Genomic DNA, 25,306 nt, shown 5'->3' with positions numbered 1-25,306 from the left:
GGGTCACACCCAGTCCATATCAGGGAGGCATCGTTCCTCCTCCTCTCATTTATTGATTTCAGGATTATATTTTAGGAAGGTCTTGCAACTTGTATATTACAAAAAGATTAAAAAGAATAAAAAAATCAAAGAGAGTGCTTTTTGGCTCTCTGAAATAAGAAATTAGGAGGTTACCAATAATTTGAAAAAGGTTGTTTATAATTACCAAATACGTATTTAGTTAAAAAAAAATGTGTTTTATCCTTGATCAGAATTTATAACAAGATTATTCCAGACCGACTACTCGTGTGTACATAACTAAGACGAGGGAAAAATAAAGCTCCAAAATTTGAGTTAATGCAACCTCGGCCTCTTCTCTCCGGTCTTCTCCAGTCTCATTTGTGATTGGTTTTGTGATGTATTGGCATGGTTGCCTTTTTCCTTTTTGCTGTTCACAAACTCGGAAAATGATGGAATGGATGGCAGCTTTGTACTCAGGCTGGAACTTTCTGACGGTGAAGTATTCATCGAAGTTTCTGATTGAAATGTATGGTGGAGTCTAAGGGTAGTAGTTTCTGGTGACTTCTGCTCAAGCAAGGGTGAATGAAAGCTACTGTGGCGTTTTAGGTTAGTAGTTTCTGGTGGCCTCTGCTCAAGCAAGGGTGATGGTGGTGTCTCAGGAGGATGTTCTTTAGACACAGGGACGGAAGGGGTGCCAGGGCCGAGCCGATTTGTTAACTCTACCAAAGTAGTCGATGATAGCCACCTTACTGTACTTGCCACCTGAGAATAGTAGAACGTTTTCCCACTCTTTCCGTACTTCTTGTAGCACTCATTTTCAAGGAAGGAGGCTGATGTATCAAGTTCAATGCTGCAAAGTGGAGAATAAACAAATTAAAATCTATCATGGTTATCTTTCTCCCAATCAAAAGTATTAAAAAAGTTATCTTGTATGCTAATCAAATAACAGATCTGATGCCATGGGCGAAGGGAAAGGTCTGCTTACTTTAAGATTCCAAGCCGCTGGTGAGCTAGCTTCAAAGCATTTAATAATCTTTGTTTGCTTGCTTCTCTCAGTGTTTCAGATATGGCATTCTTGTCAACTTTATTTTTCTGCTCACAAATAAAAAAAAATCAATTTTCATGAAAAAGAAGTTGCTAGATGGTTGACTGTAGAACTATGGTCATGAAACAGATTGAATTGCTTGTGAATCACATAACAATGAAATACAACTATTGTCTTAATTAAACAGAGATACAATGGCACCACGTTCATCTATATATATATATATATATATAGAAACTCCACTCACCATTGCCCAGAAAGCAAATAGAGCATAAATTTTAGAAATCAAAGTTACTTCACCCATCAATCTAGATAGCCACAATCCCAACAGAAAAAATGAAACTACCATACATTCTAATCAATCATCAATTGCATTTAGTCCTTGCTGCTTACGTTCAGTAAGAAAAAAAAAATAGATGCTGTTAATTTTTCAAGGACATAAAATATTAAGGACGGACCAGTTTATCAAAGTTTTTATTCTGATAATAATTTTCTTCCGCTCGCTGCAGCAACTCAATCTTCTCATCTACTCCTGATTTTCTTGACAATCTTGATCTAGGTAGGCTCTTGACAGCTTCAGTTTCATCTGCCAGCAAAGAAACTTGACATATGAGATAACAAAAAAAAGAAGTTCAGAATTTCTATAACGCCCCCAAACCACCCCCAGCATAAACATTGAAATTTTACAAAAATTATTCACCATCAAAATCAGATATATCTTCCTCAGAACTTTTGGCTTCATCATCCCGATTCCAGAATTCAGAGAATTGTTCATCAATTCTGAATTCTTCATCAATCATATCTGTGGACCTGAATAAATGAGAAGAATGAATCAAGCTCATAAGACATTCTAAAACTTGAAGATTAATCAAGTAAATAAGAGCAACGCATTCCTAACTATTAGTAGGACAATAATAAAATGCTGCAGGGGGGCAATGAAAATGAGAACATTTGAAAGCCAGCAATAGGTTAGGCTCATCCCAACTGGAAACAATGGAAACCTGGTAAGTCCACATGGAAAAATGGTTACATTCTAAGTAAATCTACTTCAGGTTTAAGATAACAACACGGCCATTTTTTGAGATTCCTGACAAGTCTCTTTTCTATGGAGACCAGATTGCTTAGTTCCTCTGTAATTTCAATTTTCAATTTTTATGTTTCCACTGAACTTTACAATAACTGATACACCAAAATACTATATAATATGGACAAAAGAGAAGCACCTGCTCATAAAAACTCGAGAAAAACCATTTCTCTGACGAGCAATGCTAGTTGTAAGTTCCTCCAAATACTTGGCAACTAGATTTGGATGTTTGCAGGCATCACATGATTTTTTACATAGTGTGGCAGAAACCTGCTGTGGTAAATGATAATAAGTACCCTAACTTGTGTTGATAGAGAAAGGCATTGTGAGGTCCATGTAGGAAAAAAAAATTCCATGCTCACATTACCTGTTCCCCAAAACTCTCAAGAATCTTTTTCCGACGGCATCCAGAACCCTCACAGTACTCAATCATCTGAATGTGGTTGCATCTTGCATTGAGTATCTAGTAGCACAGAGTATGTACAGAACAAAATGACTTGACGCTCACCAGATTGAAGTCAGTGAGGGACTTTTTTGACAACTTGCCCTCTGAACTTGAGGACTGCAGCTTCTTGTTCTCAGCATTTCTTAAAATGAACTCCTGTCATACAGCTCCCAATGATTTAGCGAAATATCTCCTTTACAAGCCCATGCAAGATGCAACTGTTGATAAATAAGTAAACCAATAACTACAAGGGAAGTGGTGAAACCATAGAACATACCATCTTTTTGCGATCATCAACTCCATAGTACAAGAGACTTCTGGATGGAAGCTGGTCACGTCCTGCTCTACCTGATTCTTGATAGAAGGACTCCATTGACTTTGGAATGTTAAAGTGGCAAACCATTCTAACATCTTTTCTATCTATACCCTAGAAAATATTGATCATAATGTCATTAGAAGCACGTGATAGCTGCTTAACTATATATCAGAAATATACAAAATAAAATTTCCAGATTTCAAGGCTCAATGAATTCACGAGTATTTGATTGCATACCATCCTGGAGGAACAACAATGTCTCAATTACCGGGCATTCACCAGAACAGCTCCAAACAGAAGAGTACAAGGGAAGCAAACAAAACCATCACAATCTAGAATAAAACACTTCAAAAAGGAAAAAAAATACAAGAATGATATACAGGCTTCCATTTCCAGAGTACATTTACCATTCCTGTTGAAAGTTAGCATGGCAAGAAAAAAAATTGAGGGATCTACATTACTCTCAGCTGAGGAGGTTGCACACAAAAAAAAGAATGCTAATACCTGTTAGCTTAGCATAAATTATAGAGTAGATCATACCCAAAAGCCACTGTGGCCACAACAACTTGTATTTTAGAAGAAATCCAATCATCTAAAACTGAGCTCCGCAGTTTATTATTCAAGCCAGCGTGGTAAGCTGAAAAAAACCCCAGTGTGAAAAGGGAGTATGCCATCACTAACACCTATCATAAAAAAAATTAAAAAAAAATATTCCCAGGGAAAAGAAGTGTAAGAGAATATTAACTACCAGCAGAGGAAATGCCATTTTTGGAAAGATGAGCAGACAAGCCATCACAGGTTGTTCGTTCAAGGCAGTAAACAATTGCACAGACATCCCCATAAGATTTGAGTACAGAGGATAAATCAGCGTAGGCATCATCCAGAAGATCTTTGTATCGAACTGCGCTATTGAGAAATCCACTTAGATGCACATGCAGTTGGACACAGGTTGGGAATGAGGTTTAGTTTGGAATATTCTAGCTGATAAACTTGAGCTTATGAAATATGTTTTCATTCCTGAAACAAGCTAGCAGAACCCACCTTCATAATAAATATTTGGACGATTAAAAGAAGAGCTGAGAACCAAAGGGTCTTGCAGACATAATGACTCTATCACATCATTCTGAACTCTGCAGATAAAAATAACAACTATAGAATTATTAAAGCTCTCTGCTCCCTTCTTCAGAAAATGAAACTGTTATCTCTTCTTATGATTTAGAGTGATGTAAGACTGTTGAGAGTAGAGAATAAATCCAGTTCTTCTAAAAACCTACTTAGGAGCAGCTGTAGCTGTCAAAGCCAGGACTGGTACATCTGGAAGGTGATTCCTCAAAGATGAAAGCTTACGGTAGCTAGGCCTATTCAAAGCCAAAAGTTAGAAAATAGGCAAAAATAAAACATAGTTAAAAAAATTCCAAGATGCAAAAATTCAGTAAAGAGTACCAAGAAATTCCAACTTTTTTACTTTATACAAGAATAACTATCACTCGACACTCAAGACAGGGAAACAAACTTCTTATTACATTTATATACATGTTTGATTGCATAACTGCATTGAAGCAAATCACACAAACTAGCCCTGCTAGTAGCTCTATTGACAAAAATCACATCAATACCTTGCACAAACATTTAATGGAACAAAATTGTCCTTCTGGTAGAAGGAAAAAATAGGGAAAAAAGTCAACTCCTTCATTACTTAAACTACTTACGCACCTGAAATCATGACCCCATGACGAAATGCAATGTGCCTGAAATTTATCAAGAGAGAAGAAGAGGAGGAATGATAGACACGAGTCTCAAAGTTAAACCTTTGTTAATATAAAGAATATCTAAGTTTTCATCATTTTTTAAAAAAAATAATAATAAGTTCACACCTCATCTATGGCAATGAGATTCAACAACCCTCTGGTGTGAATCTTTGTCAGCTTCGACATAAATCCTGGTGTTGCAATTAATTCTGGTGTTACATACAGCAGCCTCACAGATGGTTTTCCAGAGTCCAGATCTTCATGAATCTAACAGTGCCAAAAAAGATGGTCATTAATTTATAAATATAATATCTTTTCAACTGTTAATGTCCTATAGACATTATAAAGTTAAAAGAAAAAATAAAATAGCAGGCAAGCAAAACAAGCAATGGCATTAGAATAGGCAATCCATGAAATACAATCCTGTTTCCTAGCTACTAATCAAAATCATGCTAAGTGCTCGTTGATGTATACAAATTATGACACATTCCCCATATCTAATACATTCTAGTTACAACAACTGAACAACACAAGGTTTAAGAAAACCACAACTCATAAACAATCACAAGCATCTCAACGCCAAGACTTGACAAATCAAAATTCCCAAACCCAATACGGCACAAGAGCCCATCACCAACGTGCATGCTTTCATCAAAAACATCGTAAAATAACGGTTCTGAAAACCAATAAAGGGCAAGAACACACACCAAAACTCACTTTATTTCTAACACTTGATGTTTGAGTCGATGAAAGAAATTCAGCTGCAATTCCTTTCTCCTTCAAGGCCATCACTTGGTTCTCCTAAAAAAAATTATAATCAAAATCCCAAGAAAACTCTTCCCAAAAAACCAAATACAAGAGAGTAAAATTCCAGCATGCTCAACTTACCATCAAGGCTGCAAGCAAAAAAAAATGAAAGAAAAGGAAAAGACAAATTAGGGTTGAATCTAAAAAAAAAAAGAAGAAGAAGAAAGAAACAGCTTAATAAAATTAACAAAAATATAAAGAATTTACTCACCAATCAAAGGAGACACGACAAGAACAATCCCATGTTTAGCAAGAGCAGGAATTTGATAACACATTGACTTCCCTCCACCAGTTGGCATCAAACAAAAACAATCCCTCCCTACCAATTTAAAAAAAAAAAAAAGGGGGGGGCAACATGAGGTTTTGTTTTCGAGATAGTAAGAGTAACAGTGTGTGTTTAAGACCTGATAAAACAGCTTCAATGGCTTCTAACTGTTTGCCTCTAAAATCTTGATACCCAAAATGCCATCTTAACAGCTTCACTAGTGTTTCTTTTCTTGTTCTCTTTTCATCGTTGCTGCTTGTGTTTTGCACCATTGGCAACGGTGACTTCTTCATGTCTAATTAAAAAATAATAATGATAATAATCTGCAAACAAGAAATTAAGAATCAAGACGGACAGACGTTCGTATTATTTATTACCTTTATTCTTTTTCCTTTTCTTTTTCTTTTTCTTTGTTTTTCCCCTGCCTTCTCCCTTTTTATGTTCCTAGAAAGAGAGAATTTTGTTTCTTGTAATCTGCCCATTAGGCTGACAGGTCGTTCGTTGGTCTTTGGCCAGCATGCAAGGCGATAGGTTTATTTTTTATATTTTTTGTAGTGATTTCATTTTGCAATTAAATGTATTTCATTTGAAAACTGTGTTGCTTGAATGATAATGCAATTTTTGTAATTATTGGACGATGATTGCAAATGTCATGTCATCCTAAACCTCTTGATTATTGTTAGATTTCAATATCAAACGAGGTATAAGAAATGTGAGGTTTTATTTTTATTTGATAATGTTGTTGATTTCAAAAAACATTATGTTAGATGATTTATAAATTACAAAAAAAGATAAATATAAATATTTGAGAAAAAAATAAAAAAAAATAACTTTATGCTTGTTTACTGGAAAATATTTTTCTATATTTGTTTCTTGTAAAATATTTTACAAGAAAATTAATCAATATAAAATATTTTACATTTAACCCCCAAACTTAGTTTATTTACTGAAAAATATTTTTAAATTATAAAGTTTCTTAAAATATTTTACGAATAATAATTTACTTATAATATTAATCATCATCATCATTTTATTTTTTATTATCATAATTATCTCATAATTATTTTTTTTATTATTATCATCATGATCATCACCACGATCAGCACCTTCTTCACAGCAAGTAATTTATATGTAGTTATTTTCATTATACATGATAGAAAGAGATTTCATTTCATTTTTATATTTGTGTATTTTTTTAAAAGTAAATTTAAAGATTAATTAGATAGTGGTATTTAGTGTATTTAGCATTGTGGTAACTTTTTTAATAGTGATTTAAAAAAATATTTTTAGTTGGGGTTTTAAAAAAAATAAATTTTAAAAATATATGTTATGTTAAAAATTGTTACGAGATGAATTTTTACACGTAAAAAAAATTATTATAATTTTTATAAAATTAAAATTTGAAATGCAATTATATATGGAATATAATAAAAAAAATAAAAACAAAAACAAAAGTTATTTAACTAATCAGATAGTTTTTCCTCTGCAAAAACAAACGATTTCTTAAGAGTATTGCTTTCGCACAAAGGAAAAGAGAGGGAGACCATAAGTTTGGAATAATATATTTTCACAACAATTGCGACTCTTCGTGTCAATGACATACAATCGTTTCTTAGGTCTGCGCCCTTTTATTATTTTCGTTTTTTTTTTTATGAGAGCGTGGATCTTTCTTATCCGTCGCCTTCTTTCTTACAATGGCCAAGTATGCAGCAACTAAAACTAACAAGCTATGCTTATTAAGAAACCACAACACAATTACCACCTCACCTCCTCCACTGCTACGACCACGAACACTTCACCACCATGATCACCACCTCATGAGGAGGCTCGTGCTGTTGAAATAAAACTTGAACAAATTAAACTTGGTATTAAAACGTTAACAACCTGCTTGTTTCTCCAATTGAAGAGGTCCAGGAGGAGTCCTGCAGCTTCTCCTCCTCCACAATTCTACTTGTTTCTTTGGCTCTCTAGGAATGTCTTCATCCACTTCCACTACAATAAACACCTTCTCTTTATCTCCGTTCTTCTCATCATATGAACTATAATTTGAGTTATCTGGCATCCCTGAAACATCATGAGCCTTCCAATCAAAATCTCTTAACACGCCACAATTGCTCGAGAACTGCTTCATGTGACCTAAAGAAGGAGGTTTATCTGCAACAGGCGGCCTCCCACGAGAGGTATCAGATTGCAGACCTTGTTTCTTTCCTTTGAAAGCCGTTAGTACTGTTGGTTTAGGACAAGAGTCTGACTTAGTTGCTTGTGGTTTTTTCTTGCTTTTGTTATTGACTTTGCCCGTGCACGAAACTTTTGGGGATGAGGGCTCTTGTGCATCATCAAAGCTTCCACTCCTAGCCTTTGTTCTAGCCTCCTTTGGAACAAGCGATATGATCCGACCAGACAAACCTCTGTCAGTATTGGACATGCGAGGGCTGGTTGGTGGACTCTGGAACGTGACAGGAGATGCTGCTTGCGGAAGACAGGCGAAGACACTGAATTTTGATTTCCTTCGTTTCCCCATCAAGAAAGAAATTGCTTCTTGATTTCTCTTGCTCTGCTAACTATGTAGTCTTATGGTGGATGGGAAAACCCAGAAGCTTATTTGAAGCTTTCGAAACCAATGATATTGGTTTTCCTGACTTCGTCAAGGATTGCGTCGCATAGTGCAGCAAACTAATGCCTGAAAGAAACCACCACCACTGCCGGCCGAAGCTAATAATACTATAAAAGAACCACACTCCAAGAGATCAGTGCCAGGGAGCGGGTCTGACTTTTTGATTGCAACCTCCATCCCATAAAATAAAGATTAAATAAATTGGGAGCAGACAGCAGGAGAGCTTGACACTTGGCAGATTTGTTCCCTGTTTTGGATGCCATTATTTGTTTTTCTTTTGCAACTAAAATCACAGGGTGGCTTCGTCCACAGACCAAAGGTCATTCTTGTACCATCCACTACATTCTTATTCCTAACAAAGTCAAAACACTTTGCCATCACGAATCATCTAAGTTGGCTAACACGAAGAAATAAAGCTGCAAACGTCAACACATTTGCTTATAACTCGATGATTTATAAGCTGGTGTTTTAGGACCGCAGGTTTGCTTGGTTTTCCCCCATGTTTTATGCTTCTTCTTTTTCAAGTTCTTCTTTCTTTTTCTCTCTCTCTCTCTTTTCAATTAAATTAGCATTGGATTCATTTGATAACCTGAATAGGTTTATGCATGAATTTTTTATCTTTATTTTATTTTTTTATCCGTTTATTTATTATTTTTTTATATTATTTAGATTATCACTTAAATCCATGATTTGAATTTTAAATTTTTTTTATCATGTCATTTTTTTAATATAAAAAAAATTATTCATCTTGCAATAAAACATGAGCAACATATAAACAATGTTTTAATTTATAATTTTTAATTTAATCCTTAAATTTTTATTTTTCATGATATTATTTTTTTAAGTCTAAATTAATATTTAATCGCATATATTTCAAGATTGACTTGAAAAATAGATGATAAAAATAAAAAATAAAAGTAACATAGGTTAGAGCTTGCAAGTTGTTTGGAAAGTATATTTTCTATCTCCTATTTTTTATTATGTTAATCTGTCCCTTTAATTTTGGCAAATTATATCAAACTTTATTTGTTTTTATTTTTCAGTCTTTTTCTCATGAGAAGAGAGAGAATAGTCGACGGATTCCAATAAACAAAGAAAAAAAATCCAAGACAGGAAAAACCTAAGTGTGTGGCTTTTGAAGCCCAGGCCTCTTAGCTTGATGCAGTTATTTTATTTTTCTTTTTTAAAGTGAGGATGTTCATTTTATTTTATTTTATTGAAAAATAAGAGAGAATATATGTCGCTCGCTAGTCCAGATTCTAGCCATCAATGAATGGTTGAAAATCAAGTCTACAAAGTTTTCATCTAAAAAGCCTGTTTTTCAATCTATTTTAACCACAAAACACTCTTAGAATACCAAGAAACTGATCTATCACCTAATAAACCAAAATAAAATCTAAATCACAAAATCAAACTAAAAAAAATATTTCATTATTGACTTAAATCTGATTTTTAAGCTAATACTTAAAACAACAACTATAAGACTCTTTTCACCTGGTGAAATTAGATGACAGTGGTCGGAATTATCATCATTAAATTGTCTTTTTTTTAAACTATTTTTTAAGTTTGTTTTTAACTAATACCCCTCTTTTGTCAATTTGTTTTTTTTTGCTTATTTAGCCTTTCATTATTTTATCAACACCAAGAAAAATGGCTTTCCAGTAACATAATTCCACCAGATAAGTGTTTACTTCTATAACTATGGAGATACACCAAATGAAGAAGAGACCATATACACTTGAAAAGGTAACCATATTTTCCGAGAGAAACTCAAACCCCACTCATCAAAAGTCAATAAGCTTACTCTGAAAATTCAGCTCCACTTAAAACAGAGTACACTATTATATAGAAATATTGAACATCACGGAAACTATGGAATAAATATCTATGGAGGAGGATGGATAACCTGCAGCTTCTGACATTTCCAGATCAAGGCCAAGCCAATTTCTTGGAATCTGCAAATCAAACAAAATAAAAGCACAAATCAGGCTGTGCTATCCTAGAAGTGCATATACCATTCCCTAATTCTAAGATTTTCATTTAGGTATCAAATGTTCTCATTCAAAAAGATGAAATTCCATGCATGAATCATCTCGCCAAGAATGGTCTAGCATTACTGAAGGAGAATCTAAGAAGTTGACAGAATACTTGTTACAGTGACAAGCATTACACAGCTGATAGAATAGATCACAGACTGTGAGTAAATGAGGGATCGGAAACCAGGGTTGATAACGCCATCAGTACTTGGACCAGAAACTACTTCTCAAGTCTGGAAAACAAACTATTTTAGGCACTGAGAATAAAATAGCTCATTCATTATCTTATTTCAGGGACACTACGAACAACTTTAAAATCCATGTTGTCTACTGCACCTCTCAACATTATAATTCAGAAAACCTCACCAATGTTGACAAAAGTTTTATATCCAATACACAGGTCAAGAGTTTGAATAACAACCTGATTTTACTACTCACTGAGCCCCTTTTTTCATTAAATGTTATGTCTCATCGAGTGCTCTTGCTATCCTTCTTGTCCCTGTCACCCTTGGTACTTGTTTGAGGAGTGTATTGGCTGGTAGATGATGGTGAATACCCAGGGGCACTTGGTGAGTATCCTGCACTTGGACTGCGTGAAATACAAAACAATGCAGAAAGATTTTCATCAGGTTGCTATATTTAGATTAAATGCCGACTCAATACATTGATTGAAAAATTGGATAGTGGACTAGGACCCACCTGTACTGTGGAGAACTTGGGCTGTAGTCTGGGCTGACACCAGAATTATATGGACTGGGGAAAACAAATAGAAGCATTAGAGTGCAACGTGATTAAAGTTAGGGTAAGAAAAATCCAGTCAACATCACTAGCAGCACACAAAGTGGAGGCAAACTAAGACTTACCTGCTAGGACTGTAGGTCGGACTTGAAGGGGAATATGATGGAGATGTGGGCGAATAAGAGGGTGATGTTGGGCTGCAACAAAAGGATAAAAAGCCAGAGATTTAGCAGCAGCATGATACTAATAATTCACCAAACCCAAATGCAATAACAAGTTGGAGAACAAGCTACTGATAAATTGTCATGTGCCTACCTATAATTTGGAGATGTTGGACTGTAAGGACTGGCTGGTGACAATCTTGGACTGCTAGGTGAGTATGCCAGTGATGGGCTGTATTTTGCTGATTGGGGGTTGTAACTTGGCGAGGTTGGGCTGTAGCCAGGGGAGGTTGGGCTATAGGCTGGTGAAGTGGGGCTGTAGGATGGGGATGTGGGGCTGTAGGATGGGGAGGTGGGGCTGTATGATGGGGAGGTGGGGCTGTAGGATGGGGAGGTGGGGCTGTACGCAGGTGATGTTGGGCTGTACGCAGGTGATGTTGGACTGTACGCAGGTGAAGTGGGGCTGTAACTGGGGGATGTGGGGCTGTAGCTGGGGGAAGTGGGGCTGTAGCTCGGGGAAGTGGGGCTGTAGCTGGGGGAAGTGGGGCTGTAGCTCGGGGAAGTGGGGCTGTAGCTTGGTGAAGTGGGGGAGTATGATGGACTTGTAGGAGAATAGGCAGGACTAGTTGGGCTATAACTAGGAGAACTGGGACTATAAGTGGGTGAGGTTGGGCTATAATTTGGGGAAGCAGGGCTATAACTTGGTGAGGCGGGGCTGTATGAAGGTGAAGTAGGACTGTATCCAGGACTGTAGACTGGAGATGATGGGCTGTAGCCAATAGATGTTGAAACAGGAGATGTACTAGGAGAAAAGGCCATCCCACCAACATAAGGCGAAAAGGCCACTCCATCTACAGTAGGTGACATGCGGAGATTCGGACTCATCAGCATGGGAGACATCATCCCATCATGATAAGGAGTCCCAGAAACTGGAGAACGAGCAGGTGTCATGCCAAAATCAAGGCCCTCCATATAACTAGGGAGCTGGAGCTCAATAGCATTCTTCAACATCTCATCGTTTAGATAAAGAGCACAATATCCAGTGCCAATTGGTGCAAGCTGACCCAGCATTATATTTTCAGTGACGCCCCTCAAGTAATCTGTTTCAGCATATACTGCAGCATCAAGGAGAATGTCAACAGTCTCTTCAAATGAGCATCTCATCATTGGCCCAGTATCATTCCGATTAATACCATGACGAGTGATTGCCATCAAGTGACCACGGTAGGTCATCGTATCACATAGTATAGCCAGATGCCGGTAATTCACATAAGATCCATCAAACGATATGACAACTCGCAATTCATCCAGTAGGGATCGACGAACAGCTTCAATTCCAATCACTTCTATTACTTCAATTAAGTGATTGCTTGTTGTCTTTCGGGCATCAACATTTTCATTGCACATAACAGCCAGGAGATTGACACCCTCTGTATCCAGCATCCACTCCTCCGTAGTCTTAAATCCTTCACTCTCATCAAAACTGCTTACCTTGGCATTTTTAATGAACACCTTGTTGATATCTGGTATACCACGAAGAGCCATTTCAGTCAGCATGTTACTCTCAATCTTTTTCAAGAAAACATCATCTTCAGCTGATTCATCATTCAACTCCCCCTTTGGAGCTTCATCGTTCATGATACGGATACGAAGAATCAGTTTCTCAGCATTGTCATCATTAAAGATACAAGTCAAATCATCATCAAACTCATGATTGATCTTCTCAGCAATGTCAGCCATGTTTAGCTTCTTATCGATCATCATTTCACGGTTCAACTCTATGCGAAGCAACCAGGGAGATATTTTCTCCGGTGCAACCTCTTCATCTGGCATTTCATAGTATGACTTCACGAAGTCAGCATCCTCTTCAATTATAGTACTCATGGGATCTGGATCATACCACACTTCTGTTGCTTGTGTGACACTTCGGAGAGTGGTGTATTCCAAAGCACACTGAACATTTTTAGCCTTCTCCTTTGTCTTGTTAAATTCAGGCTTCAGGTACACAGAAAGTGAAGGTGTTTTTATTTTTTTAGCTACATTAATAATTTCCCTCAACCTAGGAACACCTAGAGTGACATTCTTTGCACTAACACCAGCATAGTGGAAAGTATTGAGGGTCATTTGAGTAGCAGGCTCTCCAATGGATTGTGCAGCAACACAACCAATCATCTCACCTGGTGCGACTAATGACTGTAAAAATCGTGATTCTATCTCACCAATAACCCAATCAAATGCTTCGCGACTGAGCCTGTATTCCTGCAACACCCTTTTACTGGCCAAAGTGCTGCGAAGCAAGATTCCAAAGAAGAGAGTGGCATTTTTTTGGGCTTCCACACTCAACAGATCATCCCCAGGAACAACCTTAAGTCTCTCCTGAAGCTTATCAACAGCTTCCACAGCCTCCATTGGGTGAATATCTGAAACTCTTCCAATTCTTGTATCAATCTTGAAAGTCTTCTGTGCATTCCAGATAAGCCTCTTGAGGTTAACAGGCATTGGCCATGTATTATCACCTGTGGTAGCAATTTCTGTTCCAAGTTGGTATCTATCTGCTTCAAGTTTTTGAACTTCAGCATCAAACACATCACGCAATTCTCGGATATTTCTCAAATCCTCAACGTGATCAGTCATCATGTAAGTAGGATTCCAGTCTTCGTCGTCAAATTCATATCTAAATACCCTGTCAAATTCTGCTTTCTTCATTTTGAGAGAATCCAATTTTTGTGATTCTATCCAGACAGAATCCATACCATCTTCCCCATATAGAAACTGAATGACATCCCCCAATGAGTTCCTTACTGTACCATCATATTTGACCATAATATCCTCCATGGCCTTCACAAGTCGCCTCTGGATGTAGCCAGTTTCAGAAGTCTTCACTGCAGTATCAATGAGACCTTCCCTACCACCCATGGCATGAAAAAAGAACTCTTGTGGGGTTAACCCACGCAAGTATGAGTTCTCCACAAACCCACGACTTTCTGGACCATAATCATCCTTGGTGAAGTGAGGCAACGTCCGGTCAATGAAACCATATGGTATACGCTTACCCTCAACATTTTGCTGCCCCACACAAGCAGTCATCTGTGATATGTTAATGAAACTCCCCTTCGATCCAGCAGTGACCATTGCCTTGAGATTGTTACTCTCAGATAAACTTTTTTGGGCGCTGCTTCCTGCATCATCACGAGCTTTATTCAACACCTGCAAGATGGCAATTGTTATATTAAAAGTACACCAAAATGCACAACATAAGAGAACGAATACAGAATCAATTACTTGGATACCTGGTTCACTCTGTTTTCAAATGATTCCATCATAGTCCGTCCAGGTTCAGCCTCCAACTCCTTATTCTGTGCTTTCCTAATAAGATCTTTCACCTCATTTTTTGCATTTGAAATAGTCTCATTAATTTTTTCCATTGTTGATGCATCAGCAATGGTATCTCCAATTCCAATACTGAAAGCATTTTGCAAAAGCCAATAATTCACTAGCCACTGTGTATGCCCCAAAAATTTGCGAGCTGCATCTGGGCCAACCTCTTCCCTGTATACATGGACAGAAGCCGTGAAGCACCACAATTTTCTAAATTCATCTTTAAACAGGTGTTCAAATCAACATCAATTAGAAGATTAAATGCATATAATCTACCATTACTGGTGAGTACTATCATCAGTCATTCAGCACATTACTTACCCAAAAGTAAAACCTCTCTTTTCTTATTCCCAAATCACTTGCGTTTTTTAAAAGCAAAAGAGTTCATAGAGCAATTAAGCAATGGCATAGACTATCCGCTCAAAATTTTTAAATTTATATGAAAGGACCGGAATTTTAAATCTTTAACAAGATATCTAAAAAGCCTAAAGATGCAGGCCAAAAAATTTGGGATATCAACCAGATACTGTAAAGAACTAATGCATACCAAATGACATGTATAAGACTTCCAGAAGAAGTCCCAAGCGTTTTTTTGCAGAGAGTTCCAGAAAGCAGCTCCCCTTTTTCTATGCGGACTAATGTATCCCCTGGAGTGATCATTCCTCTCTCTGAATCCATGTGCCAGGCAGCAGTTCTAATCAAATTAATCTGCTTGGGTATGATAAGGTTAAAAACCTGTTTCCCGGTCCAAAGTGGTCGTGGCTTCACAATTGTTGGAGCAGGAACTTTCCCATCGAAATCCTCCCACCACATCAAGATGTTCATGAAAACATCCTACAAAACATAATGGAGGTTAAAGTTTGGCTGTTCAAGAGAAAACTACACCACTAACATGACCAGGTAACTGAAATATTAAATCTTGACTATCACCTTCTCTATGAAGGTATCCCTCTTGGTGATTTTGCGGCATCCTAAAAGTGTATCCTGTACAATTCCCATTACAGGTCGGTTTGATTGAGGTGACACAATGCACTTAGGCACCATCATTAGCTCTAATACTTCCGCTCTAGTTTCAAATGATTGTGGGACATGCATATTCATTTCATCACCATCAAAATCAGCATTGTATGGTGAAGTAACTGACAGGTTCAGGCGGAAAGTAGAATATGGCATAATCTTGATTCTGTGCCCCATTATTGACATTTTATGGAGACTGGGTTGACGATTAAAGAGGACAAAGTCACCGTCATTTAAATGACGCTCCACCTGCAAACATGATGTAAGAGTCTAATAGAGATGATTAGAAACAAAAAACTCATTAAAAACCAGTCAAATATGAGACATTGCCTTGTAACCGAGCTCCAGATGATGATCACTACTTTTCTTCAAGTAGCGAAGATCGAGTCTTTGTCCATCATCCCTTATGATGTATTTAGCACCGGTTTTACCAGGTGGAGGATGTGGCCCATACTCAACAAGCTCCTTTAACCTGTTTTACAAAATCATCCTTAACCAAAAACCAAGAAAAATAAAGAAAAGGGGGGCAAAAAAATAAAGTTTGAGAAGATACAAACCTTTCAATGTTATAAGGGGTCACAGTTTCTGGATATGTGAGATTCAGAGCAATACTCCATGGTACTCCTAATTCATCAATGTTAATGGTGGGATCTGGTGTAATAACTGTACGTGCAGAGAAGTCCACACGTTTCCCCATCAAATTACCCCTAATCCGGCCTTCCTTTGCCTTAAGTCTGCTACATATAGATTTAATTGGTCTCCCTGATCTCTGTGTGGCCTGCAAAGTAAAGAATATTCCAGATGGTAAATAAAATCTTGTGGATTCACTTCAGACTTATACATATACATGTTTACGCCCATGCCCATACCCGAGGCTGTCCAGGCAACTCATTGTCAAAATATGTAGCTACATGGAACTGCAACAACTGTGCAAACTCGGATATGATATGAGCAGGTGCCCCACTCCTCTCCTGTCTTCTCAGATTCTCATTGTGTCGAATTATCATTGCTAACTGATGGGTCAAATCATCCTGGATTCAGAAAAAATAGTATGTGAGAATCACCATAGAACGCACAGGTTAAAATTTTATGGAGGATGCTAATTTACTGAATAGGAAGAAAGAAAAACAAAAAAAAAAAAAGCTAAAGCAAAGAATATGACCTACTATCAGCCATTATTTGAAAGGATCCAGCATTAACAAAAAAATAAAAAATGGAAGAGGCTTGCCTCACTCCTGGAGGATGTATCCATCATCACAGAGGGCCTCACTGGAGGTGGCGGAATTGGAAGGACTTGGAGAATCATCCAATCAGGACGTGCATACTTAGGGTCCAAGCCCAGCAACTGACAATCCTCATCACTTATCCTCTTCAAAACACTTAAGACCTGCAGTATCAAATAAGAGAAATTAGCATCATGCCCCAAAGTCGATGAGGTATGAGAACTCTGAATGCAGAAAAATTACCCTTTCTGCTGTAAGGGTCTGCTTTCTCTCCACAGGTTCTGGCAGCTGTTCCTGATCATCACTTTTCTTCCTTTGAACCTTGTACTCTGCAATCATCTTCATACCTTCAATGGTGAGTTTTGGCTGCTGAGCACCACAGCCACCACGGCTCTTTTTAACTGGCTCTTCATTATCTTGACCTTGAACATCAATTTCATCCCCACCTTCACATTTAGTTTTATTCTTGCAAGCATCCAAAATCTTTTTAAGCCTGCTTTTGGGATTCTTTATTTTCAAGGCTTGCTTAAACTTGTGATCCTCCTGCAAGTAGAATTCAACAAAATGTATAGAACAGTTACTCATACATGAACATCCTGGAAAGAACATTTTTTTCAAAACTTAGACAACTCAATTAAAAAAGAAATCCAATCCCAGAACCAAAACCACTATCTGGGAAAAAGAAAATGCTAACATCCAGCTACAAGCAAAACTCACATTATGGAAAACTCGTACTCATATAACTGGACTTCATCTCTACCAACAATACCCTAAATACTTGGCATCCCTAATACTGAAAATTACAGCTAATCAATTCAGACATGTACTCCTCAGACAATAATAACTGTAACCTGCTAAGACCCCATCCCAACTACATTAAAAACCAGAAATCAATCAACAACTTTGACAACCAAATAAAACATGCAAATTCAAAGACATAATTGCATAATTGAGGCTATAAATGAGGCTTCACATACTTCATCAGCCAATATCTTCGAGCAATTGAAGCAAACGCATCTCATGATACTAAGCACAGTCTTCATAAACCCAATATGAAACATGGGCTTCGCAAGCTCCAAGTGCCCAAAATGCCCTGGACACTCTGCCATATTTGCCGTGCAAGTCTCACACTTCATCTTTCTATCAATAGTACCCAGCCGCGGATCACTTAATCCTCCTGGCTTTGGTTTTCCTCTTTCTGTTGTCTCACTGTGCTCAATTTGTATCACAGACATTTGCCTCTGCACGCAAAAACAAAAAAAGAGTTCACATAAGCAAGCAAAATTACATAACCCTACATTCATTCATTTCCCAGCTTAGAATAGCAAATAGTTAACTAGTACTGCTAATTCAACACATCAAATACTTTTCTCAGCAATCATTTTTTACTCTTAGTAAATAAAGAACAAACTAGGCATTGATTCATCTCCTTCTGACAAATCCATTGTGTAACCAATACCATCAACAAAATATCTCTAAAACATACAAACAATACCAAAAACCCTAGGACTCAATTACTCCATGAAGTAAGATTCACAACAACAAGTACTTCTACCTACAAACAATTCCATTTATTTTCTCCTTCTCAACAACCAAACATGCTAAAAAAAACAAAATTTCACACACAGCAACACAGAATCAAAACCCTAGGATTCACTTTTTTCCCTAGCTGAAAAGTTAGGGCACACGGTGCAATATCACAAAACCTAGAACAGACAGTGGTTTCTTCCCTGCTGAAAAATCATCAAACCAGTGAACTAGTACTACGACTTAAAAATCTCCAAAGATTTTCTCAGCAACCAAACAGAACACAGCCCAGAAAACCTGTAATTTATTGTTATTTTCTTATTGAGTGAAATAGCAATTCCTAATGACTTTATCTGAAAAAACTTATGCACACACAGGGAAGCATGCTCATGAAACCCTAACATTCATTCGTGTTCAATTTAAGCCGTGACAGTTTGAGCTAACATTTGTAATTAAACAATTGTAGTTTCAATTTTTTTTTCCTTTTCTTTTTCTCAGCAACCAAACAGAGTGCAAAGAAAACGAGAAAAAAAGAAGCAGAAGTAGAGGTCGGGAAGATTTACTATCTCGTCGGGGCTGAGAATGCCAAACTGAACCATACGGACTTTAGCAACCTCCGCTGGTGAGTAAGGAAATCGCGTATCCATGATTGCGATCCAAACAAAACTTAGGGTTTCAAAAAAAAATCAAATGAAGTTCAAATAATCAAATTCGTCTTTTTTGTTTTATCTTGTAGACTGTTTTCAGTAACTTTTTTTGGATTTTATAATTGCAGGAGAGTTAAGAGGGAAGGGGGCAGAGAAGGAGATCTGCTCCTTTTTCTCTTGAGATAAAAGAGGCGAGAGCTCACGAAACAAATGGAACGGCAGCCTAGAGGGGTTATATTTATAGAGAAATCGAGGCTGATCTTGGGAGGTGTATTGTGCTAACGTTCGCCGGGGTGCGCATTGTTTTGCTTGAGGCTGAGGTGGTGTACTTGGTGTATAGGCCCACTGTCTGATCCGAATGGTTATCCATTTCTAAATTGGACTCCGAGTTTAGGTCCAAACAAAGTCCTGTGGGCCTTATAGTTGGGCTCTTCTTCCCGTGGGCTTCTTTTAACTATTATTCCTAGTCATTTAATCCTGGACCCAACCAGACGATTCCAAGGGCTCTTAGATAATAAATTATACAATGTACAATTTGAAACTTAAAAATAAAAATTATTATATTCATCACCATTACACGGTGGGTGTCATCGGTACTGCCTAATTTTAAAATTAAGTGGGATGATTTTAGGAGTGAGTGAAAAAATTAAAAAATTGATTAAATTAAGAAAATTAGAAAAAAAATAATTGAAAAAATTGAACTATAAAAAAAATTGATTAAACTAATTAAAATTTCGAAACTAAAAAAACTGAACCGAACCGAAAAAAATAAAAAAATCGAGCCAGACCGGAAAAATCAAGCTAAACCGGAAAAAACCAAGCCAAGCCGATTTGAATCGGTTTTTGTTCTAAAAAACCGAAATCAGTCAGTTTGATTATTTATTTTTTATAAAAATCAAATCGAACTAAAAATGATGACCCTAAATAATTTTATAGAATTAAGTGAAAATATTATAAGAAAATAAATTCTTGAAAAAAAATTACATTTTAAGAATTTTCCACATCAAAGTTATAAAAAGAAAAAAAAAAGAAATGGAGGCTGATAGGGACCAATCTAAAATCAACAAATACCTCAAGGACCACTGATGCAATTAACACATCAATCCAATTCAATAGTCAAAAGGAAGCTTCCAAACGACGCGCTTTTGAAATTTCCTTTCCACTTCCTTTCATCATTCATTTAACTAGTCTGTCAAACCAAAACCGGAAACATCAGAGCATCTTCTATCGGAGATGCTATTTAAAGAGACATTGATAAAATAATATTTTAAATAGTATAAATATAATTTTTTTATCATATATATTTTAATAAAAAAAACTACTTAAAAAGTTAATTTTATTATAATAGAATAAATAAATATTTTATTTTTTAAAATAATTTTGACTAGATTTGATTTAATTGATTTATTTTTTTGTTTGTCCCACTTTGTTAGTTTTAATTTTTTTAAAAGATGTATAAAAATAGTATTTGTAGAAAAAAAAATGTATTTTAATATTTTATTTAGTTTACCCTTTAGAGTATAAAAAACAAAACAAAAAATTTAAAATATTAATTTTTTATTGTTGACTATCTATTTACTTCTCCATTTAAGAGCTTCTCCATTTGAGAGGCTCTAAGTCTCTCTTCTCTTCCAAGCCAAAAAAAAAAATTCCAAAAATGGCGTCCATCTACACTTGCATAGAATGTGGAACAAACCTGAATCTAAGCACAACCCATCTCTACCCACAAGACTTCTACTTTGAAGCAGGAAACAAAGGCACCCTCTCATTTTCTTCAATAGACTCGACAAAATTCAAGTTTGAAGAAGAAGACAAGATCAGGCCATTTTTTGAGACGGTGAACTACTGGGGCATTCAAAGAAAGAGAACCAAGATTAAGTGTAATAGCTGTGGCTGTCTTGTTGGTTATATCTATGATGATGGGCAGCCTTCAACTATTAGTCCTGGTCAGTTTGGTCTTGGTCCTAGTCAGGCTATTCCAAGGGCTCCTAGGTATAGGTTCAAGACTAAGGCTCTTAGGATTGCTTCTGAAACTTGAAGGGTTCGTGATTGATCGAGGCTTATTGGGTTTTTGAGTTGTTGATTTTTGTGTAGGATGTGTACGGTTTGGAGGTGTTTTAGATGGATTGGTGGTTTGAGTTCATGGGCCCTTGATTATTGCTGTTGTTTCTGTACTAGTGGCAAATTCGATGTGAATATTTTTTTGTAGTGTTAAAATCATGTTTTGATGATCTTTGATTCTTGGATATTTTTTTTTTTGTATATCTGTCGATAAAGAATAAAGCTTTTGTTTCTGGGAATCTAGTGTTCTATTTATGGCTGTTGTGATTCTTATTGGTGCTATGGATGTAAATCAATTACTTCTTATCTCAACAATTGAATTTAATTATTCTGAGGAAATCAGGGCTCTAAAAGAGCAGGATACATAGGAAAAGTAATATAATAGATCTATGACAAATTGTTGCTGTTTATCGGTTATGAGATTACAGTGAACACACCAGTCGCTTTCTTATGAAGGAAGGCTTTATACTGGTTGAATTTCAGGGATATCAAGGTTGAGGGACACCAGTGTTGTTGATATTTATTGTTCCATCAGGTTAAAGCTAGATTTTAGAAGCAGCATGTTCTTCCATTACGTTTCTGAGGTTTTGACATGTGGGTTTTGGCAGATGCCTCTCCATCATGGAAGGGATATGGTTACTTTCATGAAAGTAAACTTGGGAAACGAAATGCTGGTTTGAATTAGTTTTGGCCAACATCATTTTATACATCACTTGTCAATTTGGGAATCTTAGGTTGTACCTACCAGTCAATTTTTCTTGTCTAACTTCAAGTGTAGGACCCTATTTGTGCTGTTATGTACTCAGCTAACCTGGTCTTTCTATAAAAAATAAAGTGGTGAATACAAGAAAGAATTGTGACTGGATTGCCAATCTACCGGTCAGTTGGAAAATTAGGTTGGATCAGTAGCTCTTGAGGGTTGGTTGTGGAATTAGCTCATCATGGCTTTGGTTTTTATATCTTGACACTCTTCTCTTTTGTGATCTCATTGATAGTAGTGGAAAATTGACAATTGATCTGCCTAAAGATGAAGCAAACGAAAGTGGAAACTGGAGATGTCTGTGGAAAGATAACACAGTCAATACCCCCACCCCCTCCCCCTCCCCCTCCCCCTCCCCTTCCAAGGTTCTGGGTTCGGAAGAAGGTTACTGAGAGTGTCACAAAGCAAGAGATTGCAAAGTTTTGGAGGAAAAAGCTTACTGAGGAGGAGGATCACTTCCTTGCTGCTATCAAGGCTGCTGCACGTATCAGAGCTAGAAATCTCTCTGTAAGATCATATAATTGACATTTGAAACATTTCATTCGTAAGTTCCTGGGTATCTAAAATATAAGAGGAGGAAAAGATATCAATGATTATTCCAATTGTGAGAGTATTTTGGTTCACTTGAACAAAATAAATCAATCTTAAGACATGTTTTAACTCCTAGCTAAGAAGCTAATACTGTTTGAGATTCAATCTGATAAATTCCTGTTCTCAAGCTACCTGCCTATGACCAGCGGCTGATTGTCAACTTATTAGATGGACAAGAAATCTCAGTGAGGGAGCAAACATTTCAGATTTTTAAGGCTAATTCAAATAGCCTTCAGGGATGAACTCATAGAGGTTGCAAAACCTCAATTTTGAGTTGATGCCCTTTCATAGAGATCAAGTGTAGCAGCTGGTGTAGTAATGAATTTATCGACATGGGTGTCTTGCTATTTTTGTTACCCACTGGTGAAATAACCAAAAAGCCACCAATACATTTCACATGGTTAAAACTTGGAAACGGTGATGTATAAACTAATTTGATTACCAAACACTTTGCTGCTGCTTCTGCCACTACAATTTTACGACTTTAAGTTATGGACAACAGGATTAGCCTGTCGATTGATATGTATTTTTCTATAAATTCGTAGACTTCAATTATTGGCATTTGAATTTTCTTATGCTTGATTAACACGTTGAGAGTTTGTTCCATCTGATACAGGAGGATGGCTATAAGCAATTTGAAGAGTCGTTGAAGGATGATGATGGTGCTAAAGAGAACGACACTACAAGCCTCAATAGCGGCAAAGATACCAGGAATAATGAAGTGCGTGTGGGAATAAAGGACTGGTGAGTTAAACTTCTTGAAGTGCCTGTGGTTCTGTACAAGTTTAAAATTAACCTTCTTAAGACTAGAATTTCCTCGAACTAGTATAGTAGTGGAAGCAACTGTGGTGTTCTTGATCAACTTTTTATTGACTAACAGGTTATTACTGTTTTAGATTTTGTTCCCTTTCTCTATATTCTGATTGTGAGAAACAGAGGTTATTGATTCTCGTCGAAAATAAGAATTGACATGTTCTCTCCATTCCGGAACGGTGATCTTTTAATTAACGTGTGCAGGTGGACGAAGAGCAAATATGCATACTTGAACCAACCCGCCATCAAGTCCAAGGATCCTCCGAAAAGATCTTCCAGTTACACTCCCAATTATTTTTCTTTTAAGCCCACAACTCCCCTGTATCCTACCTCCTTAGGTGTTTTTTAGTCCCCTTGGTGTTCCTCTCTCAATTAGATTGCTTGATTTTGTTGAAGCTGGTTGGGATGGATGATTTGTACTCTTTTTTTTTTTTTTGAGATTTGTTTGTCCTGCAGTTGCTGTGACAATGCTTGAACTCCAGCTGATGGTTGGGAATTGTACAACACCAAAACCATCGTGAGATGCGTTACTTCTGAATAAATGTGCTTTCAGACACTCCTTTTAAGTTATTCCCTTGTAGCTTCAGATGCTACTCTTAACCTTTTTCATGGATGAAGAAAGTACATGTTATAATTCAGACAAATCCTTACTGATATCTGAATCTTTTCTTCTAGTTGGATAGAGCGGCATCAGTGCATTTGTTTCCGAGCCCTCGCCATTAGCTTATTTCCGCAAGGGGAAGATTTCAGCTGGTTACCCCTATCTTTGCTTACAAATCCTTAGCAGCCAGTATACAAGTTATCTTCGAGGAATTTTCCCTGTCTGGTGGGTAGGTACCGGCTGTACGGCCTTACCTCCCCACCTAGGCTATCTGTGACCACCATGTGATAGCGTAACCTACCAGCAAATATCAAAATTAATATATTAAAATAATTTTTTTTTATTTTAAAAAAATTGTTTTTGATATAACAAATTAAAATAACAAAAAATTCTAAAAAATATTAATTTAAAGTAAAAGAATATTAAATCTTTAAAATATAAAAATAAACAAATTCTTTTTAAATTTGATACAACTGGCTTGGATGAGTCAACCTATCAATCTAAACCTAGTTTTGGTAGGAGTCCCATGAAGTTTTGTGTTAAACTAAGTAAAGATTAATATAGTTTAATTTGATTGTTTTAGTGAGTTAACTTGTGATGCGGATAATTTTGTTAAAACTATAGTGATACTAGATTTAACTTCTTTTTAATTAAAAAACAAAATTATTCTAATTTTTTTAAGAAATTTTTAAAATAATATAATTTTAAATTGATAATATTATTGATGATCTAAGTCTTGGGCCTCATCATAAACTGGCCTGGATTTTTTAACTATGGCACCTATGGGTCATGAACAACCCCTGCAGGCAAGTCACGATAGGTGGTGCAGCTGACCCTACCAGTCTTCTTCTTAACTGTCCACGCACGCAGCTAAACCTTCAAGAGGACTCCATTTTTTTACTGCTCATTTACAGGGATTCTGTTCGATTTACTTAAGCCCTGGAGGGTAGCAATTGTCGTTTCCGAGTGCATTAATAGCAAGCAAACTGTTTCTGAGTAAACAGATGAAGTCCTAGTTGTATGTTACATACTTCTCCACGGTGTAATGCAAAAGCAGATTTGTTACAGTTCTTGTATTAAAAATTGTAATTACGTTAATGTATTTGCATAGATTTATCCTTGTTTTCCTAACTTTTGTTTAATAATAATTATGGATACAAATAAAATGGGTACAAGAAACCCCTAAAAAAGAAGCGAAAAGCTCCAAAAACACCTAAAAAGTATTGGTTCGGATAAGAATCTTGAGTCCATGCACTAAGCAAGGGTATACACCCAACTAGAACTGGACATGCATCCCATCACCCATGTGGGCTTAGATCATTATGCTCGAGCTCAATATATTTGGGTATAGACAGCATGTCTGGATTTATTTTTTATTTCTAATAAGCTCAGACACCTTACCCGAGCCGAACACTCTCTTATAAATTTT

General features: G+C 36.6%; 5 protein-coding genes across 5 annotated transcripts; 2 read left to right on the top strand and 3 right to left on the bottom strand.

Annotated features, from left to right (window-relative positions):
- Nucleotides 1-180: 180 nt before the first annotated feature.
- Nucleotides 181-6,220, bottom strand: LOC133694535 (ATP-dependent DNA helicase Q-like 3). Its single transcript, XM_062116074.1, has 20 exons — nucleotides 6,088-6,220; nucleotides 5,850-6,005; nucleotides 5,657-5,764; nucleotides 5,527-5,534; nucleotides 5,356-5,439; nucleotides 4,765-4,905; nucleotides 4,604-4,638; nucleotides 4,165-4,248; nucleotides 3,932-4,020; nucleotides 3,639-3,791; nucleotides 3,431-3,527; nucleotides 3,128-3,131; nucleotides 2,852-3,001; nucleotides 2,638-2,730; nucleotides 2,497-2,562; nucleotides 2,269-2,399; nucleotides 1,746-1,855; nucleotides 1,504-1,631; nucleotides 986-1,092; nucleotides 181-850 (listed from the first exon to the last, which is right to left on the bottom strand). Exons 2-20 carry the CDS (start codon nucleotides 6,001-6,003, stop codon nucleotides 334-336), a joined length of 2,259 nt encoding a protein of 752 aa, XP_061972058.1. The 5' UTR covers nucleotides 6,004-6,005; nucleotides 6,088-6,220; the 3' UTR covers nucleotides 181-333.
- Nucleotides 6,221-7,260: 1,040 nt separating this feature from the next.
- Nucleotides 7,261-8,725, bottom strand: LOC133694325 (uncharacterized protein At1g76070-like). Its single transcript, XM_062115819.1, has one exon. It carries the CDS (start codon nucleotides 8,229-8,231, stop codon nucleotides 7,587-7,589), a length of 645 nt encoding a protein of 214 aa, XP_061971803.1. The 5' UTR covers nucleotides 8,232-8,725; the 3' UTR covers nucleotides 7,261-7,586.
- Nucleotides 8,726-10,057: 1,332 nt separating this feature from the next.
- Nucleotides 10,058-19,265, bottom strand: LOC133694324 (DNA-directed RNA polymerase II subunit RPB1). Its single transcript, XM_062115818.1, has 15 exons — nucleotides 18,968-19,265; nucleotides 17,855-18,118; nucleotides 17,121-17,420; nucleotides 16,883-17,041; nucleotides 16,524-16,685; nucleotides 16,212-16,432; nucleotides 15,985-16,126; nucleotides 15,568-15,903; nucleotides 15,185-15,471; nucleotides 14,550-14,808; nucleotides 11,414-14,466; nucleotides 11,224-11,295; nucleotides 11,060-11,113; nucleotides 10,782-10,949; nucleotides 10,058-10,279 (listed from the first exon to the last, which is right to left on the bottom strand). The coding sequence occupies exons 1-14, from the start codon at nucleotides 19,049-19,051 to the stop codon at nucleotides 10,829-10,831; spliced, it is 5,514 nt and encodes a 1,837-aa protein (XP_061971802.1). The 5' UTR covers nucleotides 19,052-19,265; the 3' UTR covers nucleotides 10,058-10,279; nucleotides 10,782-10,828.
- Nucleotides 19,266-20,648: 1,383 nt separating this feature from the next.
- LOC133695364 (uncharacterized protein At4g08330, chloroplastic) lies at nucleotides 20,649-21,351 on the top strand. The gene has a single exon (XM_062117313.1). The coding sequence runs from the start codon at nucleotides 20,709-20,711 to the stop codon at nucleotides 21,087-21,089; it is 381 nt and encodes a 126-aa protein (XP_061973297.1). The 5' UTR covers nucleotides 20,649-20,708; the 3' UTR covers nucleotides 21,090-21,351.
- A 630-nt stretch (nucleotides 21,352-21,981) lies between these two features.
- On the top strand, nucleotides 21,982-23,832 carry LOC133695363 (uncharacterized). Its single transcript, XM_062117312.1, has 3 exons — nucleotides 21,982-22,379; nucleotides 23,080-23,207; nucleotides 23,481-23,832. Exons 1-3 carry the CDS (start codon nucleotides 22,140-22,142, stop codon nucleotides 23,623-23,625), a joined length of 513 nt encoding a protein of 170 aa, XP_061973296.1. The 5' UTR covers nucleotides 21,982-22,139; the 3' UTR covers nucleotides 23,626-23,832.
- Nucleotides 23,833-25,306: the final 1,474 nt, after the last annotated feature.

Source organism: Populus nigra, chromosome 5 (assembly GCF_951802175.1).
Source record: "Populus nigra chromosome 5, ddPopNigr1.1, whole genome shotgun sequence".
Classification (NCBI taxonomy): Eukaryota; Viridiplantae; Streptophyta; class Magnoliopsida; order Malpighiales; family Salicaceae; genus Populus; species Populus nigra.
The sequence above is the reverse complement of the archived record's forward strand: the minus strand, read 5'-3'. Positions and strand labels throughout refer to the sequence as shown.

What these genes read in the sequence shown, in the direction of transcription:
- LOC133694535 (XM_062116074.1), bottom strand. Translation starts at nt 6,003, where the DNA reads ATGAAGAAGTCACCGTTGCCAATGGTGCAAAACACAAGCAGCAACGAT. An exon ending in TCATGGGGTCATGATTTCAG is followed by an intron (nt 4,249 to 4,603) that starts GTGCGTAAGTAG and finishes GGCTTTGAATAG; the next exon opens with GCCTAGCTACCGTAAGCTTT. An exon ending in AGATATATCTGATTTTGATG is followed by an intron (nt 1,632 to 1,745) that starts GTGAATAATTTT and finishes CTTTGCTGGCAG; the next exon opens with ATGAAACTGAAGCTGTCAAG.
- LOC133694324 (XM_062115818.1), bottom strand. Translation starts at nt 19,051, where the DNA reads ATGGATACGCGATTTCCTTACTCACCAGCGGAGGTTGCTAAAGTCCGT. An exon ending in AGTTGCCTGGACAGCCTCGG is followed by an intron (nt 16,433 to 16,523) that starts GTATGGGCATGG and finishes TTTACTTTGCAG; the next exon opens with GCCACACAGAGATCAGGGAG. An exon ending in AGTCTTATACATGTCATTTG is followed by an intron (nt 14,809 to 15,184) that starts GTATGCATTAGT and finishes CCATGTATACAG; the next exon opens with GGAAGAGGTTGGCCCAGATG.
- LOC133695364 (XM_062117313.1), top strand. Translation starts at nt 20,709, where the DNA reads ATGGCGTCCATCTACACTTGCATAGAATGTGGAACAAACCTGAATCTA.
- LOC133695363 (XM_062117312.1), top strand. Translation starts at nt 22,140, where the DNA reads ATGAAGCAAACGAAAGTGGAAACTGGAGATGTCTGTGGAAAGATAACA. An exon ending in TCAGAGCTAGAAATCTCTCT is followed by an intron (nt 22,380 to 23,079) that starts GTAAGATCATAT and finishes CATCTGATACAG; the next exon opens with GAGGATGGCTATAAGCAATT. An exon ending in CGTGTGGGAATAAAGGACTG is followed by an intron (nt 23,208 to 23,480) that starts GTGAGTTAAACT and finishes TAACGTGTGCAG; the next exon opens with GTGGACGAAGAGCAAATATG.
- LOC133694325 (XM_062115819.1), bottom strand. Translation starts at nt 8,231, where the DNA reads ATGGGGAAACGAAGGAAATCAAAATTCAGTGTCTTCGCCTGTCTTCCG.